Source organism: Lissotriton helveticus, chromosome 4_1 (genome assembly GCF_964261635.1).
Source record: "Lissotriton helveticus chromosome 4_1, aLisHel1.1, whole genome shotgun sequence".
Taxonomy (NCBI): Eukaryota; Metazoa; Chordata; class Amphibia; order Caudata; family Salamandridae; genus Lissotriton; species Lissotriton helveticus.
The window spans coordinates 1,718,210,027-1,718,228,852 of NC_136063.1; the positions used below are offsets into that span (position 1 = coordinate 1,718,210,027).

The following is an 18,826-nucleotide window of genomic DNA, read 5'->3' on the forward strand; positions in this document are numbered from 1 at the left end:
CCCCTCGGAAGAATACATTCTACTGGGAGACCTCAATTTCCATCTGGAAAAGAGCAATGACAGTAACACTACCACCCTTCTGGACAATCTCGCCAATCTCGGACTCAAACAACATTGTTAACACCCCCACACACTATGCAGGACACACACTCGACCCTATCTTCACTTCCAGCAAGCATATCTCCTTCACTCACACCACACTCCTCCACTGGACGGACCACAGTTGCATCCACTTCATTTACAATAAGACCACGATCCACAACCACCCTCAACCAATTCTGCGAAGAAATTGAAACAAAATCACCATCGACCAGATCTCCACATCGCTTCTTCAAAAACCCCCTGCCTATTCAACGAACCCTAACCAAGCCGCCATCAACCTCACACAATGGTTAACCCAAACCGCCGACAAACTAGCACCCTTGAAAAAACATCAAATCAAGCAAGGAAGCAAGAACGCCCCCTGGTTCAACGATGACCTTAAGAAATCCAAGAAGCTCTGTCGTTCCCTTGAGAAAACTTGGAAAAAAGACCCAAACACTATCACCCAAGCCGCCTTCAAAAACGCCACCCGCAAACACCACCAACTAATCCGGACAGCCAAGAAATCAGCACTCAAAGACCGACTAGACAACAACACCCACAACAGCAAGGAACTTTTCAACATCATCAAAGAATTCACCAACCCCACCGTAAGCTCAAACGACATCACCCCCTCTCAAGTCCTCTGCGACTCCCTCGCCTCATTTTTCCATGACAAAATCGCCGACTTTCATAACAGCTTTGACAACCAACCCGCAAACCAGTCCACCCCACTCACCTCCGAACCTGCACCTCCTCCGAATAACCTTTTCGACTGGAACCCAATCACCACAGAAGACACAATTCGCCTGATGAACTCCATCCACTCAGGATCCCCTACTGACCCATGCCCCCATCACATCTTCAACAAAGCAGACTCCATCATCGCACCCCATCTCCGAGACGTCATCAACTGCTCCCTCAACTCCGCCACATTCCCAGAAAGCTGGAAACACGCCAAACTCAGCGCCCTTCTGAAGAAACCCACAGCTGACCCCACCGAACTCAAAAACTACCGCCCCATCTCGCTCCTCCCATTCCCTGCCAAAGTCATTGAGAAAGCCATCAACAATCAGCTCGCCGCCTTCCTCGAAACCAACAAATCACTCGACTCCTCACAGTCTGGCTTCCGAGCCAAACACAGCACCGAGACCGCCCTCATCGCAGCAACAGACGACATTCGAACACTACTAGACAACGGAGACACAGTCGCCCGCATCCTCCTTGACCTCTCTGCAGCCTTCGACACAGTCTGCCATAGCACCCTGATACAACGTCTCAGAAACATCGGAATTCAAGGAAAAGCATTGGACTGGATCATCTCGTTCCTCGCTGGAAGAACTCAGAGAGTTCGCCTCCCCCTTTTAAGTCAGAAGCCACCGAAGTCATCTGCGGCGTCCCGCAAGGATCATCACTCAGCCCCACCCTCTTCAACGTCTACATGAGCCCCCTCGCAACCATCGCACGTCAACACAACCTCAACATCATCTCCTACGCTGATGACACTCAGCTGATCCTCTCACTCACCAAAGACCCAATTACCGCCAAAACCAACCTACATGAAGGGATGAAAGAAGTAGCCGAGTGGATGAAGCAGAGCCGTCTGAAACTGAACTCAGACAAAACGGAAGTCCTCATCTTAGGCTCATCCCCTTCCGCCTGGGACGACTCTTGGTGGCCACCGGCCCTGGGAAAAGCCCCCATACCAACGGACCACGCACGGAACCTGGGCATCATCCTGGACTCCTCACTCTCGATGACCAGACAAGTCAACGCCGTCTCATCATCATGCTTCAACATCCTACGCATGCTCAAAAAAACATTTAGCTGGATCCCCACCAAAACAAGAAAAACGGTCACCCACGCACTGGTTACAAGCCGTCTGGACTACGGAAACACCCTTTACGCAGGTACCACCGCAAAACTGCAGAAAAAACTCCAACGCATCCAAAATGCTTCAGCCAGACTCATACTAGACATCCCCGGCACAGACCACATTTCCGACCACCTGAAAGACCTCCACTGGCTCCCCGTCAACAAGAGGATAACATTCCGTCTCCTCACCCACGCACACAAAGCTCTATACGAACTTGGACCTGATTGTCTCAACACGCGCCTTTTCCTTTTACTCCCCCACCCGCCAGCTGCGTTCGTCCAACCAAGCCCTCGCCGCTGTTCCGCGCATCCACAAAGCCACCATGGGAGGAAGATCCTTCTCCTACTTAGCGACCAAAACCTGGAATTCTCTTCCCATCCACCTCCGCCTTACTCAAAACCACCTAGCCTTCAGAAAACAGCTTAAAACCTGGATATTCGATAAGTAAACCTCCCCCCCCCCTTCCTCAAGCGCCTTGAGACCCTCTGGGTATGTAGAGCGCTATATAAATTTTTTGACTTGACTTGACTATATATATATACAAATATAAATAACATATTCACTGATACCAACATAAGTGAGGTATCATTTTTAATCGGGAGACTTGAGGGAACACTGACTGGTAGGAAAGGAGTGGCTCCCAATAGATTCCTGAAATTTTCCTTTAAGTACTCGAAAATGCCTCTGAGAATAGGCCCCTGTGTATTTAGAATGTGTTTCTGCTTTAGAACTGCAGTGTGAATGTGGAGAGAGACAATGCACATACATCCTTTTACACATAACTCCCAACTCTACAGTTGAGCTCTACTATTTAAAGTAATGCAATGGGAATCCAAAATGACAAAATCAAATTAGCCGCAGCACTCAAGTGAACTATCTACTCATGTTATCCCTCATGTCTTTAAAACTCAAAACAAGACCAGTTTTAATTTCCTTTGAAAAGAAGTGGGGTCCAACATTTGTCCTTGCCTTTATCCAAAATATCCAAGTCTAGAATAAAAAAATATTTGGTAAATTGACTTTCACATCCCCGCCCCATGCTTATAAAGAGGTATGGGGATGAGAGATATAGAAGGTCTAATATACCAAGGAGAAGGAAAGGAATTAAGGCCCGACCCAGCTGCTACTCTAAAAAGTACCAGGATCACAGGGGGGGGGAAACGCCAATATATAAGTCAATAAATAAGATAGCAAGGCAAGGATCTAAAAAGTTAGATATCGTAGAGAAAGGGGCAAATAGCAGCCGACATGAGGTACAACGCAAGGGGATAATGAGGAGGGATATGGGAGAGAACAAAAAGGCTAATAGGAGAAATCCCCCAGGGGTGAAAAAGAGTGTAAGAGTAGAGCGGGAGAGGGAGATGTCCCCAAGTGCGGAGGGACCCCACCCAAGTAACTGGAAAGGGGTCAAAAAAGGGGGAGGAGAAGAAGCTAGTTGGCACTCAAGGGGAGTAACAATAGGAGGGAATCGCCAACATCAACAGACAGTATTACCCACTGACACTTGGATATTTGTAGAGTCAATAGGACAGGCGAAAGGGGGGAAAAGAACTAAGAAATTAAACCCCTTGAATCGCTCCCAGCTACTATCCTCATTTGGGAAGTGCCCCAGTCTAAGAAATGTTAGCACTAAAGATCTAAAAGAAGTGGGGTTCACAGTAAACAGTAAGGGGGAGGAAATAACTAAGGTTTTACTCCACTCAGCCCTAATAAAGGATGCTATAGAAAAGGCAGAGTCCGAGATGCTAAGGGAAGGCATTAGAATACTAAAAAGGAAGGATGTATTCTCGGATAAGTTAGGGACTCCTTTCCTTAGAAATCACGCAGCTCTAGGGGACAGACAAATAAAAATGATCAATCTGGGGAGAGGTACCAACGACGCCCTAGAAATCACGATAAGACCCAACGACCAAAGGTGGGACATGGAAGAAGTACTTGCTGGGAACAGATACAGAGAGCTGGCATATATGAGTAGTGAGGAAGATGGTTTTATGAGTGAGATCGACTAGGAAGCAGGAGCGCCGCACAGCCTATCAATAATGACCTGGAACATAAATGGGTACAATAGAATAGCGATACAGGAAAATTTTAAAAATATCTTGAGGAAAAACGATATCGTTTGCCTCCAGGAAACTTGGCTGTGTGGCGAAATCCCAGCTACGGTAGGTTTCACTCATTATGTAAAAGCCGCTAAAAGGAACACGGTGGGCAGACCCTCAGGGGGTTTGATGACTCTGATTTCTACAAGGATTGCCAAGGACATTGAACCCCTGGAACTACAGTGTAACTGGGCACTGGGCAATAGAGTGCGAACAACAAACAACATGTTGGGGGGTGAAAGCCTATGCATTATAAATGTATATATTCAGAAAGGGAAAGTAAATGAATATAAGGCAGACTTGGAACACTTAAAAACTGACCTAGAGGGGTGTGTAACCGGTTTCCAAAGGATGTGCTCGTAATATTGGGAGACTTCAACCATAAATTGAATCCTAAATCAATGGATTCTTGGTTGAAGGACTTGTTGGATGCATATAAAATAGAGCAGGCACAATTCCCCAGCTGTGAAACCTCAAGTAAAGATGATAAGCTCGGGCAACTGTTGGGGGTTATGGGATTTGTATGTACCAACGGTAGAAAGGAAGCAGACAGGCCTGCGAAGCGCACCTTTAAGGTAGGGCAACAAATGTGCCCCATAGACTATGTATTCATACAGGCCTGGCATTTCCACCTTATCAAGCAGTTCGAAATTTTGGGGGTGGAGGGTAGTGATCACCATCCACTGCAGGTTGAACTTCAGGTAAATAGCCACCCGCAAAGACAAAAAGTGTTATCAGTAGATGTAGAATACCCCAAGCGGTTAACAACACGAATCACAGAGGAATATATACAGAAACTAAGTGCATATCAGCTAACTGTGAATTTGGGTAACCTTGTACCAGAAGGAAGTATAGCCTGGTACGAGGGCATAATAAGGCAATTGGTGGAATGCCTCCGGATTAAGTTAAAGTGCAATATCCAAAAACCAGTAAATAATGCGACATTATACCCTAATAATAACAAACACTGGTTTGATGCCGAATGCCGGAAATTAAAGGCCGGTATTAGGAAACAAGAAAGACAACTCAGAGGTAACTATAGTGAGGAAGTGGTATCAGATCTCAAAAAAATGAAGCTAAAATATAAGTCAGTTATTAGAGATAAAAAAAGGTGTTTTAAGGACAAATGTTGGGATAATTTACTCGTGACAATTGAAGACAAAAATGTGAAAGGCTTCTGGAGGCTAATACAGGACTGTATGGGGAAAGCACAAGGGACCATGCAGTGCGCAGTACCAGAGGACAAGTGGCTGGCCTATCTAGAGGAAATTTATGGGAAATGGCCAATGAGGGAGGGAATAATGGTAAATGCCTGGCCAGGAATAAGTGAAGAATTAAAGACCCATTTTCTCCCAGATCAAATTAGAACCATAATATCTAGACTAAACCTAACACGGGCAGCCGGCCCTGACAACCTGCCAGCTGTCATAATAAAAACAAACATAGAATGGTGGGCAGAGTTCCTTTCAAATATGTTTTTATGGATCCTAAATTCAGGTGAATTCCCTGCAAATTGGAAAGGGGCTATTGTTAGGCCAATCCATAAAAAAGGTGATGTAAACACCCCTAAAAATTACCGCTTAATAAACCTCTTGGATATAGGCGAAAAGGTTTTTTCTAAGGTAATCCTAGGGATTCTAAAGGAGTGGGTGGAAGACAAACAGATAATACCCCCAGAGCAGGGGGGGTTCAAAGAAGGCCACTCAACGATTGACCATTGTTTTGCCCTGTGGTCCATCGCACGGAAGTCAATTGATCAGAGGAGTAACCTATTCTGCTGTTTCGTTGACTTCCGTGCAGCCTTTGATCTTGTGGACAGGGACCAGCTGTGGTCAACACTAACAGGGTATGAACTACAGGATGACCTGCTGGCCCTTTTCCAAGCATTACATACAGAAAATTGGGCACAGATAATATTGGACACGGATGGAGGACTGACCAGGAGAATCCCTATTGGAAACGGCTTAAGACAGGGGTGCGTCCTAGCCCCCCTGCTGTTTTCCCTGTTTTTAGCTGACCTACCCCAAGTATTAAGAGATGTCAGAGGGGCGAACCCGAAGTTGGGAGGAAGGCACATATCGTGCCTCCTTTATGCCGATGACCTAGTAATAATGGATCAAACAGAGATAGGCCTCCAGAGAAAACTCAATAGGTTTAAAGATTACTGTACGAGTAAAAAACTAGTGGTAAATATGGATAAAACCAAAATAGTATGTTTTGGGAGAAGGAAAGTGAAGTTCTCGTGGTATCTTGGCACAACCTTGCTTGAGAGGGTGACCAACTATAGATATTTGGGAATGTGGTTCTCAGGTAACCTGAAATGGCATACACACCTGCAAGCACTAAAAATAAGGGCATTGGCATCGGTCAAAGGCCTAAAAAGCTTTAATAACACCTATGGTGAAAGGTCAGATAGACCGGTCTTAAAAGCTTATCAAGCAATGGTCCCCCCCACAATTTCTGTATGGAGCCGAGGTTATTTATCTCAGTGGCAAGACCTCCTGGGATAGTGAAGAGGGAAATATATTAAAAAGCTTATTCGCTCTGCCAAAATCCTCTATGGTGCAGGCAGCACGACTGGAGCTGGGAATAACCTCCTGGGCTATTACAGTTTGTATGAGCCTTGTACGCTTCTGGCAGCGGTTGGGAGTAGGGGAAATTGCTAAAATCTCCCAATGGGCTAAGGAGGAAATTATCAATAGTGAGCTCCCCTGGGCAAAAGAGGTAAGAGCCTCAATAAGCAAGGCTTATGGGGTGCTAGATTTGAGGGTATGTTTGCCACAAGACCCCATAATATTTGGGAAAAAAGAATTAAAGACTCAGGGGGTCAATATGTCCCGTAGTTATGACCAGGAATACCTTGCTCAAAAGACCTCGGTAGCACACATGAAAGTGGCTTGGGAGAGCAGTCAACACTTCCCTTACGTGGACCGGTTACCCAGCCATAGTCTGAGGCGAGAAGTCCTGAAAATGCGAATTGGCATAAACCCATGCTATGCAAATAACGGGGTTCGAAATTCAATGAAAGGAAGTAATGGGAAATGCACTTGCACTTTAGGAACCACTTGTGATATGTCACATATTTTATTAGATTGTACGAGATTTTTAGACTTTCGAAAGGAGTTTTTATGTCCGATTTTTTAAAAATATAAGATTACGCACAGAATGCAAGCTGCCACTCTTTTGGTGGAAATGGAGACTTTAGACATAGCCTGCGCGTTGGGGAAATATATGAATAACGTTAGGTGGTTCCTCAAATGCGCAGAAGAACATGTATAGTGTAGCCCTTATCCCTGAATAAAGGTAGAGATACTAAGGGACAATAGTAGTAAAAACTGCATTCTGAAGAAGGTATATATAGGAAATTTTAGCGATTTTAACAAATAATGTTATAGTACTCCGTTTTAAAAGGAATAAGAGAAGTTAATTTTAAGTATCTTGAGGTGTAATTGTGGTTTTAATATTATCTTGTTATGCTGCTGCTCTTTTTCTTGTTGAATATTACCATGTTTTCTGTTGTCCTTTCTCTTATCACGGAAAGTGGAATGTACTTTTAAGGTTTTAACAAATCAAATAAAGTTTTGTTTGACTGACTGACTGACTGACTTTCACATCTTTATTTTTTGTATCAAAATGACAGCAATCAAATACAAGCTTTGTAGCATTTGTACAAAGGAAAACCCCCAAAATATGTCAACAAACATTTACATGAAACAATTCACAGTGAAAAATACTTTACAGTGCATTTTAAACAGACCTTTGTACAAGCGACAAAATTATAACTATGTGTAATGATGGGTCTAATCGAATAAGCTCTTGCTATGATGCGTTTATTAGACTTTACTACTGAATACACAAATTCCTTCATAAGTAGGAGCCCTTCAAGCACATCAGTCATCTTATCTTCTTACAGTTGGTTTCCCTAAGTTATGGCAACTAGTCTAAAAGGAAACAGAATGTTCTTTATGTACATTTTCTTGAAGACAGCTTTAAGGTGAAGAAGTATTTAATAATATCGACAAAATAATACAGTTAACAATAAATATGCAGAATTAACTTGTAGAATTTACTGAAGAAAAAAAGCATTTAAAGGCAAAAATTTACTCATACTAGGCCTCAAATGGTTGAAGCAAGAGCTTGACAAGCTTACATGACTAAAAATGCTTAAATGTAAATACACGGTTTACTTCTTGACCTTCTCATGGACATGTTTTTCATAATGAGTAATAGTTTAATAAATGTTTTCATCTAACTCTGCAAAATGTTTCTACTTACACAAAGATCACTGTTACCTAATAATTAGAGATGTGTTATTTAGTGAGGTAATGAAGAAGTTAACCTATGAAGATGCAGAATTTCGAAAGGGAATGATGTGAAAGTTCAAGAGTTAACACTGTATTTGATAACAAATATTTCACTTGATATTGCGGTTTGTGGACTATTGTATTACTGTGAGAAGCTGGGGAGTGAATGCGTTCCCATGAGTACATCAGAAGCGGACTAGTCGATAGAAGACACAACATGAAGATTGCAAGAGTATTTTTGTTTGTCCATAATAATGCGTGTTCCTGGAGTAGGTCAACCTTATTTACTCAGAGATCTCTATGATACACTGTCCGACGCTCAGACTTATCCACTCTACCTAGTCCATGCTGTTTTGAGACTCTACTCAGTTTCTTGAACCTTTTTTTATGGGAAGCTCTGGTTTGATCGATTATTGATTTCTTGACCTTACTGAATGCTGAAGCTTCATGCTCACTATCTTGTCAAAGTAAAAATCTTTATGGGGTTTGAAAGACACCCTTTATTCCCACTATTAGAATAGAAATGTTCTTTCCTTTATAGAGCACTCTTAATGCGATTTATTGATTACTTATTGATTAAGTGATTTCTAATTAGATTCTGATGACTAAGATTGATCAATTTAACTTGTTACTTAATAAAGAAGACTTACTAACAATGTTGAATAATAAAACACTTTAATTCATACCAAACTCTCATTACGGTCTACTACAGATAGAGATTGTAATAATGTCATGTGATGTACAGTTCCTGATTAATCTCACTCAACGTTAAAGGTCCATCAACCCAGGGACAGCAGGGGATAGCCCTGATGCTCATAGACCACAATTGTAATTGAAACAAATTCCTGCTCCAGTAGAATTGGTTGCAGATTAATGGTTTATATTATAAGAATAGGAGCTGTACATAATTACCCAAAGTTTCAGTAATGCCGGAGTCCTATAGATCAAATTTTCAAGATTGGCGAGGTGCAGTTTAGAAGGCAGTTGCTCTATTGAAGGTTTGAGTATCAATAGGGTTATGAGGTTGTTGATTTTTGCTCACATGTTGAAGAAGAGTGTTGACTGAATTAGTGATGTATACGTGCTATTGTTGTGAAGTTGAAGAGGTTATCGGACTCCGAAGTAGACTAAGATCCCAGGATAGATAAATAAGAGTTCAGTTATGGTTTTCTTGTCTGCTAAATAATTGTGGTGTAGGTCATTAGGTACTATAGACTGCAAAATCGACACAGGGATTATAACAAATTGTGGTGAATGAACTAATAGTGATTGGTGTTGACAGAACCTATTGCACAAAGGTGAAGCTACATTGACGAGTGATTTCCGACATGCGAGATTTCATTTGCATGTATGAAAAACCTTTGTGTGTGTATAAGTCAGTGGGCGTCAAAACATACATATTCTGATTGTTGAATTGGTTCTGTTTTCTTTAGAGGAGCAGACACAGATTGTGTATTTATGTTCACTTAGAGTTGTAGAATTGTGTGTACAAGAAAATTGTAAACGAGAGTGAACTGCTGCGAGGAGTGTAATCATTCCCCATTTTGCTCGAACTAGGTCTCAAATGGCTGAAGCAAAAGTGCCTGACAAGCTGCCATGATTAGAAAATGCTTAAATGTGCATAAAGTGTGAATTTCTTGAATTTCTCATGGACAAGTTTTGCATAATGAATAATTGCTGCAATAAATGTTTTCATCTAACTGCAAAATGTTTCTACTTACACAAAGATTACTGTTAACAAATGATTAGAGATTTGTCATTTTGTGAGGGAATGAAGAAGCTCACATATGAAGATGCAGCATTTCTAAAGGGAATGAATGCTGTGAAAGTCAAAGAGAGATAACATTGTATTCGATAAGAAATATTTCATTTAACATTGCTGTTTGTGGACTATTGTATCCCAGTGAGTAGATTGGGAGAAAATGCATTCCCATAAGTGCATTGGGAGCAGATTGGTCGACAGAAGAGAGAAGAAACAACATGTAGACTGAGACAACATTTTATTTGTCTATATTAGTGTGTGTTCCTAGAGTAGGATACATTCTTTACAACACTACCCCTGAGTCTACCACTCTTTAACCCAGTCAACAATGCTTTGAAATTCAGTTTCTTGAACCTCTCCTTATGGGAAATTCTGCTTGGATCGATTATTGATTTACTGATCTGATCATTAATGCTAAAGCTTTATGCTTGTAATCTCACTCTCTCAAATGGGCTTTGACTGACACCTTACTGTCTTCTCACTTTTAGACTGGGGATTTTCTTTCCTTTATGAAACATGCTTAACAGACATTAATGCGATTATCGATTGCTTATTGATTTCTAATGAGATTCAAATGACTTAGATTGATGGATTTATTCTACTTGTGACCTAATAAAGTTAAATAATAAAACCTTTTAGCTCATACCAGACTCTCCTTATTGTCTAATATAGATAGAGGCTGTGATAATTATGATGTAAAGCTCCTGATTAATCTCATTTAACGTCAAGGTCCATTGAACCAGAGACAGTGGGGATTAGCCCCGTTGATCGTAAACCGCAATTGTAATTGAAACAAATTCCTACACAAGCAATAGTTTATTATGGCAAGAGTACCACTGAAGCTTGGTAGAATGTGATATTTATCCCTTGATATGTGCAAACTGAGGACATAGCGGCACATGTTTTACGTAGTTCATCTCTGCCATAGCCCTGCAAAGGTAGCTTTAAGATAGATTTATAGCCTACTGTAGCGACCTATACCGGCCAGCTCCAGCATTAGGCGAGGGCCTTTAATGGCAGGTATAGCCCATCTAAGGCAGTATATAAAGCTATTAGAAAATTCCACCCCATGAAGGCAGAATGTTCTAATTAGAAAACAAAGGCTTCTCGAAGACTGAGGGGACTGAAATCCCCCTTGGCTCCCAAGCATTTGTTCACAGATCTTGCTGTGAATGTTCTACAATTAACATTCGCAGGCAGGGCTGTAGATGTTGAACATTCATACCAAGAGCAGTGAAAGGGGCCTGAAGTCAGCCCCTGGTTCTTCCCGGCTGAGCTGAACTGCTTTTTGTAGTTCAGCCAAGCCAGGCAGATCCAGGAGCTGAGCAACATTAACCTCTCCCTCCTTCTGAAGCCCTAGTAACACTGACCATCAGGAGGAGGGAAGGGTAAATGCTGCGTGTGTCCTCCACAGCTTCTGCCTTTTGGTTTCCTCTGCCTAATTAATATATTTTCGAGAGGTAAGGGAAAGAGAAAGGCAGAGGCTGTGCATTAGGACATTGAAATATTGAGAGCCGTAGGCCAATACCAGTTTTTCTAGGCCGCTGCTGCTTTATTGGCTGCAATGGAGCTCTCAACATTCCAATGTTCTAATATCTTCTCATCTCTAAATTAAGAGGACACTCACTTCATTTTTACTCGTCCACTTATTTTTAGACCTTTCTGTTCTCAACGCTGTTTAATGTAATCTTTTATTGTGTGCTTTACACCAATCACTTATCACAGCTCACAAGAAAATAGTATTTAATTGCACGTATTTTAGCCTGTACAGATATTTCTGTAAAATATTTGGACTTACACGGACCAGTATTACTAAGGCATCTTTCTGCACCTAACACAAAAGTACTGATCATTCCTCCAGTAACTCTACTTTGCACCAAACCTGGCGGGCAGCTTTGGAATTCAGCTTTTAGAAACCCCAATTCCATCTGCAATTACGTAGAGAACCCACAGCCTTCTGAGATTCACACATTTCTGAGTTCTTCTTTGCCGGATGTAGGTACAGTTCAGGAATGCAGGTCTGATGCCTCAGATTTATTTTTCCCAAACTCAATTACTAGAGGTTTTCCGAGGAGATTGTATCCATTTACCAGCAACCGGGCTTTCTCTGCCACAGCCACACCTAGAAAAGACATAACACAAACTCAGCTTTTGACTACCATTTAACCTGTTTAACCCTTTATTTGGAATAATTTACCAAACATCATCAAGGTTGCTTGCTTGAGCACATCCAGCATTTCGATCTCCAATTCCCCTTTCTGTGAAATCCCAGAAATTATACCTCCGGATAAAAGGAACTCCGAGTAAAATTTAAAATCTTACTATTTTGGCAGATGGGGGAGGCGATCATAGACTCAACTTGCGCAGGTCATGAATATAATATCTTATGCCCTCATTCCGAGTGTCTTGTATTTCTCCTATTAAATCCACTCCCCATCATGGAATTACTGATACCAGGTGTACTGAAAAGTCTGTGGTGGGGGAAGTTAACAGGGTTTAGAGGTGTAATTGGAAGTTCCCACAGAAATGAAAGTAAACAGACCTGTGGATTAACTAATTCTGGTGGGGCCAGTAAGTGCTGCCTACTCAAGTGGAATTAAGTGGTCACTCATAATGAAAGCTTTTGTGACACTGTAGTCTACTAAAATAGTACCTTGACTCTGTGAGACAAGGGTAAATTAGTGACATATGGGAAAAAGTACCCACTGCCATACATTATAAGGATAGTGCAAGTGACCAAGGGGTTCCATGACAGTATAAAGTAATGGAACTTCAAAGTAACTTAAAATACCCTTATGATGTGTGGTAGGGTTACTTTATTCCTTACAATACATGGTTCCGCCATAACCTTTCCCACAAATTAATAAAATCCTTGGCGTGTAGCTCTTTTGTATTAAAGAGTGATCATGTTTGTAAACATGAAGAATACAATAGAATTTCTAATACAAAAATAAACAAATCAAAAAAGCTGTAGACATTTGTTGCAAAAAGATATGATATCAGTTTAACAGTTTAATTCAAGTCAGTTTTAAAAAGGAGGTGCAGTAGCTCAGAATGCGTAGAAACATGCAGAAATGTTCCAACTTTTCTATAATTACCTAGGAAGTGCAAATGTTGCCATAAACATTTATTTTTTTGCGTATCACTGTCAACCATCGAATTGTGAGGATTGTATGGATTTTAATAAACAGTGCATTGATAAACGTGTCCACTAGTCTCATAAACTAACCCAAGTTTAAAGAGATCATGAATGCAGTAACACAATTTATTAGAATTTATAAAAAACTGCTGTGATGATGATGGTCATTGAATTCTTTGTCCATAAACGGAATTAACCCAGTTGTAATATGATAATAAACATGAATACTTTGTAGCGCAGTTTTATAAAAAAACAACTAAGATCCAAACGTTTATTGAGACTTTTGGGGTACGAGGAATTGAGATGATTTATCCAAAATACCTCCCTTCTCAGTAAATGTTGTGAGCTGTCTCTTCCCAGAAAAATTGGTACACATTCCAATATACAGAAACAAAGTTGACTGGGATTGTGATTGTGAGAGTTAAAGTGTGTTGCCACTGTGTACTTAGTGTTCTTCAACCGAATGTTACTTTTGTGTTCTATAACACGTGTTTTGATTTTCCGTTGAGTTTTGCCGACATAAGCTTGTCCGCATGGACATTTCAACATGTATACAAGATTATGGCTGTCACATGTACCTGTGACCTTCAATTTGATTGGTGTTCCCTAGGTTGGATGAAGTATCTGTTTTCCCTTAATTATTGCGTTGCAATTCCAGCAATTGTAAAACGGGAGAGTCCCCGGTGCCTGGTTGTTGTACTGTGTTCTTTCTGTTGTAACACTTCCTTAGAGTTGCGTGTGCGTAGATACGCAAACCTTGGTTGATGAGAAAAAATGCATTTAAAATCGTTTTCTAGTGTGAGTAACGGCCAGTGTCTGATTATCGATTTCTTAATTCTGTGGCTCCTAGTTGAGAATTTGGAAACAAATACAGATGGTTGTTCTTCACTCTTTTGTTTATGTGTGAGTAGCTCCTGCGTTCTATATTTTGAACTCTCATCGTGGCTTCATTTAAGACATTGTCAGGGTATCCTCTTTGCTGAAATTTCTTGACTGTTGTGGTCATGTGCTCTGTGTAAAATTCTTCTGTAGATACTATTCTTCTGATGCGTAGCAATTGAGAAAATGGTAAATGTTTTTTTCAATGAAAGCTGATGGAAAATGGTATAGTCTAGAAGATTGTTTCAGTCAGTTATTTTTGTGTGGACTTTGGTTGTTATTATTCCGTCGTGATTTAATATTCATACATCCAAGAAAGCAATTTCATTCTTGTTAATAGTAGATGTGAAACTTATTCTCTCATTCACCTCATTCACCTTGCCGATAGCCTGTGATAAAGCTGTTTCTGTTCCTTTCCAAAGAATGAAAATATTGTCTATGTACCTTTTGTACATGATTAGATTGTGAGTCCAATCAGGGTGATTCAATACATGATCCAGTTCGAATCGGTACATGAAGATGTTAGCATATGCAGTAGTGGCACAATTTCTCATGGAAGTTCCAGAGGAGTGGATAAAAAATTGCTGTTGTCACTTAAAATAACTGTGAAATAACGCAAAGCGGAGCAGTTCCATTAAAAAAACTTTAAGATCTTCATCTTTGTTGGTGTGTATTAGAAAAGATTCCACTGCTGATAAGCCCAAGTTGTGGAAGATGGAAGTATAAAGTGACTAGACGTCAATTGTACATAGAATCATATCTTTCATATAATGGGGTTTGAAGTTGTCAAAGACGTTTAAAAAATCAGTACTGTCCTTGATGTAAGTGGACATATTACAGTCAATTGGCTGAAGATGTTTGTCGATGAATTTTCCTACTGGTTCATGGATGGAGTTGATGGTGGAAACTATTGTTTGAAATGGAAGTGTAGTAATGTTTTTATGGATCTTTGGAATTATATATATATATATATATATATATATATTCATTGAAAAAACCATAGGTTATAGACCATATATAGTTAGGAATTAGCATTTACAAAACCTTGAAAATTCACTGAAAAAACCATAGGTTATAGACCATATATAGTTAGGAATTAGCATTTAAAAAACCTTATTTTACTCACACAAAACCATTGAAATTCCATATATAGTTAGTTGCACTAACTATATATCGCGCACCCGCAATCCACTGCTGATCATGTCACATATTACATCATTCATGACATGGTCAGTGACATCACTGATGACATCACTGATGACATCTCAAATGACATCACTGATGACATCACTGATGACGTCATCCAGTGACTGTATAATTCTGTAAAGTTAAAATATGTCTTACATATTGAAGAATGAATGGATGTATAAGTGTCTTGATGAAGGATTTAGTAGGGGCATGGCTGACTGTATGAGTGACTGATTAAATGTGTCTCACTGAGTGCATGGGTTAGTGACTAAACTGTCTTAATTTGTGCATCATTATGTCTGTTGTTCTGTAAACTGCTGCATGTGTTGATCAGTAGCTATATGATTAACTGTATGGGTTATTGATTGGTTGCCCAAGCATTTGTATGGGAGACTGAGTGTGTGTGTGGGTGGCTGGGAGGTGTATGACTCTCTGCATAGATGTGTGAGCAGTTGATTGACTAGATGTATGGGTTCAAAAGTGCATGTGGAAACAGCTGTATGGGCGGTTGACTGTGTGCATGAGTGTATTGGTGAGTGAATGGATATCTCAGTGCTACATGTCAAAGTAAGTACATATGTAAAACACAGTACATGTGAGAGTTGACATATATAAATAACTGTGCATAAGAGCCAGTGAATGTGTGAGTGGCTGTATGGATCATTGTGAACTTGTATCCAGGATTGTATAAGTGAGTAAATATGTTTTAGTATATGTTTGAATAAGTAAGGTGTGTATAACTGTATAGTTGAGGAAATGGAGGTGTGATTGATTCTTTGCATGACTGACTAAGTGTCTGAGTAACTCCATGGATGAGTGACAGTCTATGAGTGTCTGTTTACACTGAGTGTATCTAAGGTTATATTAGAGTCTGAAGAGGTTCATCGTATTATCACATGAATGATGTCATCAGTGATGTGATCAGTAATGTCAAATGAGATGTCATCAGTGATGTCATCAGTGATGTCATTTGAGATGTCATCAGTGATGTCATCAGTGATGTCATTTGAGATGTCATCAGTGATGTCATCAGTGATGTCACTGACCATGTCATGAATGATGTAATATGTGACATGATCAGCAGTGGATTGCGGGTGCGCGATATATAGTTAGTGCAACTAACTATATATGGAATTTCAATGGTTTTGTGTGAGTAAAATAAGGTTTTTTAAATGCTAATTCCTAACTATATATGGTCTATAACCTATGGTTTTTTCAGTGAATTTTCAAGGTTTTGTAAATGCTAATTCCTAACTATATATGGTCTATAACCTATGGTTTTTTCAATGAATTTCATTGGTTTTTTAAAAGCTAATATCTATAGCTGTAAAATGTATTCTTCTTTAAATCCAAAAATATATTTTATATGTTTATTAATAATTTTTTTAAATATTTTTTTTGTTTCGCTCCCGGTCCGCGAACCGGGAAGCTTCCCGTTAGCTCAATTTGATTCCGCGATCCGGTCCGCGAACCGGTAAGAAATCAACATAGTGACGGTATCGCGTTGCCGCGTAATGCGTCTTATGACGTACTGCGTTAGCGCACCCGGAAGTGCCCCGGGGCGCGGACCGAGGCGCGAAACGCAACTCCCCGGACGCGATCCGCGGCGCGAAAGCGCGACGTATCGCGTTGCCGCGAAATACGTCTTGTGACGTATCGCGTTAGCGCACCCGGAAGTGTCCCGGGGCGCGGACCGAGGCGCGAAGCGCAGCGAACCGGAAGCTAACCGGGGAGCGTTCCGCAGCGCGTAACATGAGCGTTAGAGGTCATGTGACTTGTTAATAAAACTTTTCATTGGTTCATTTCACTTTTAGTTTCATAATTATGGAAGGCTAGGTCAGGTGACCTAAAAATAACACTTTTCATTGGTTGAGAAGTATTGTTTTTTCCAAATGATGAAAACCCCTCCTTCTTTCCTCACTCTGACTTTCATTATTGTGAGAGGAAGACCTATTTTGCTTCTTGGAAGACCTATTTTGGTTGTGTGAAAATGGCTTCATTGATTGCTGCAGCTGGTGCACCCCCACCACCACCTCCACCTCCTCATGGGAAGAGAGGACCACCTCCCCAGGTGGTTACCAACACTGAGGAGGAAGATGAAGAAATGGATGAGGAGGGAGAACAACCACAATTCCTGGAAGAGTTGCCCCGGGTTTCAAGAAAGAAAGCCAGTTTCATCTGGCAGTTTTTTTCCATCCCTCCTGGCCAAAAAAAGGTCAATGCCAGGTACGCAACATGCCTCATATGCAAGGAACAATTGTCCAGAGGGACGGACAAAAAATACAGTTATGGTAATCACACCATGCATAGGCACATGACGAGGAAACATCCCCTAAATTACAGCCGGGCGGAATTAAGGGATATGATGGACAATCCTAGAGCAACTCCTGTGGCGAGATCAACAACATCGGTTTCTTTAACACCAGAGGAGGCACGGGAAACTGTGCCAAATATCCAACCAAATTTTGGGAATATGATACATTTATGTATGCGCTGTCGTGCATTATTAGCTTGTGGCAACATGAGCATCAATGCACTCAACCTTGCATATGAACACCATGATTGCCCTAACCGCCCCCAGTAATTTTTTTTTGCTCCTGTTGAGCCCTTTTCAACGCCTGTTTTTTGTTGTTTCCCCCCCCCCCAAAAAAACCAAAAAAAATATAAAATCGTTCAAAAAATACAAAAAAAACAAAAAATGTTCAAAAAATACAAAAAAAATATAAAACAACAAAAATATAAAAAAAAAAGTTCTTTTCAGAACTACCTTCCCTTTCAAAAAAAATTGCTACAATGTTTAGCACTCTGGCAAGCTCTATTTCTTTTGGTTCGCTCCCGGGTTAGCTTCCCGGTACGCGGACCGGGAGCTAACCAAAAAAATTTTTTTTTTTTAAAAAAAAGTGTAAGTATAAGGAAAGTAAACAGAGAGTGATGTTAAAAGAAAGACAGCTATAGGGAGTAAAGAAGAGATACTGTTTAATAGATCTATTTACCGAAGAAAAGACAGAAGAGGGATTAATTGTGAAAAACAAAATAGATAACGAAGTGAAAGAAAAACAAGCATTGGCATAGCCAATAGATCTCGCCTTTGGGACCTTCTAAGTATTTAGTTATGCAGCATAATATCCTTGGTGCAGCAACATCAACTGTTGCATGTCTAAACACGTATAAGGTCCCAAAAGCGAGACCTATTGTCTATGCCAATGCTTGTTTCTTAAGTAGAATTGCAATATGTCTGACTCTTCCATGTGAAAAGATCTTATCTTGTGCTCTAAAGATTGCTAAAGTCTCGACAGAGAACAGGCTAGGCTGTAAGTAGGGTAAATTGCGCTTGGTGATCTGTTTGAGGGAGCGTCTGCTTTGCCTGGTGTCTTTGGAGAGCAATTTTGATTGTTATACTGGACAATATAGCCCTAATGTAAATAACATAGGGGCATATTATCAACATAGGCAATAAAAGTTTTGCAGCTTTTATCAGCAGAAATGTGTCGCTAAAGC

General features: G+C 40.7%; 1 protein-coding gene across 1 annotated transcript in view; it reads right to left on the reverse strand.

Annotated features, from left to right (window-relative positions):
• Positions 1 to 7,658: 7,658 nt before the first annotated feature.
• RBM41 (RNA binding motif protein 41) overlaps positions 7,659 to 18,826 on the reverse strand; it is a 191,531-nt gene continuing 180,363 nt past the window's right edge. The window contains exon 7 of the mRNA XM_078688392.1: positions 7,659 to 12,244. Within this exon, the coding sequence (XP_078544518.1) occupies positions 12,129 to 12,244 (116 nt within the window). The 3' untranslated portion in view covers positions 7,659 to 12,128. The remainder of the gene's footprint in view (positions 12,245 to 18,826) is intronic.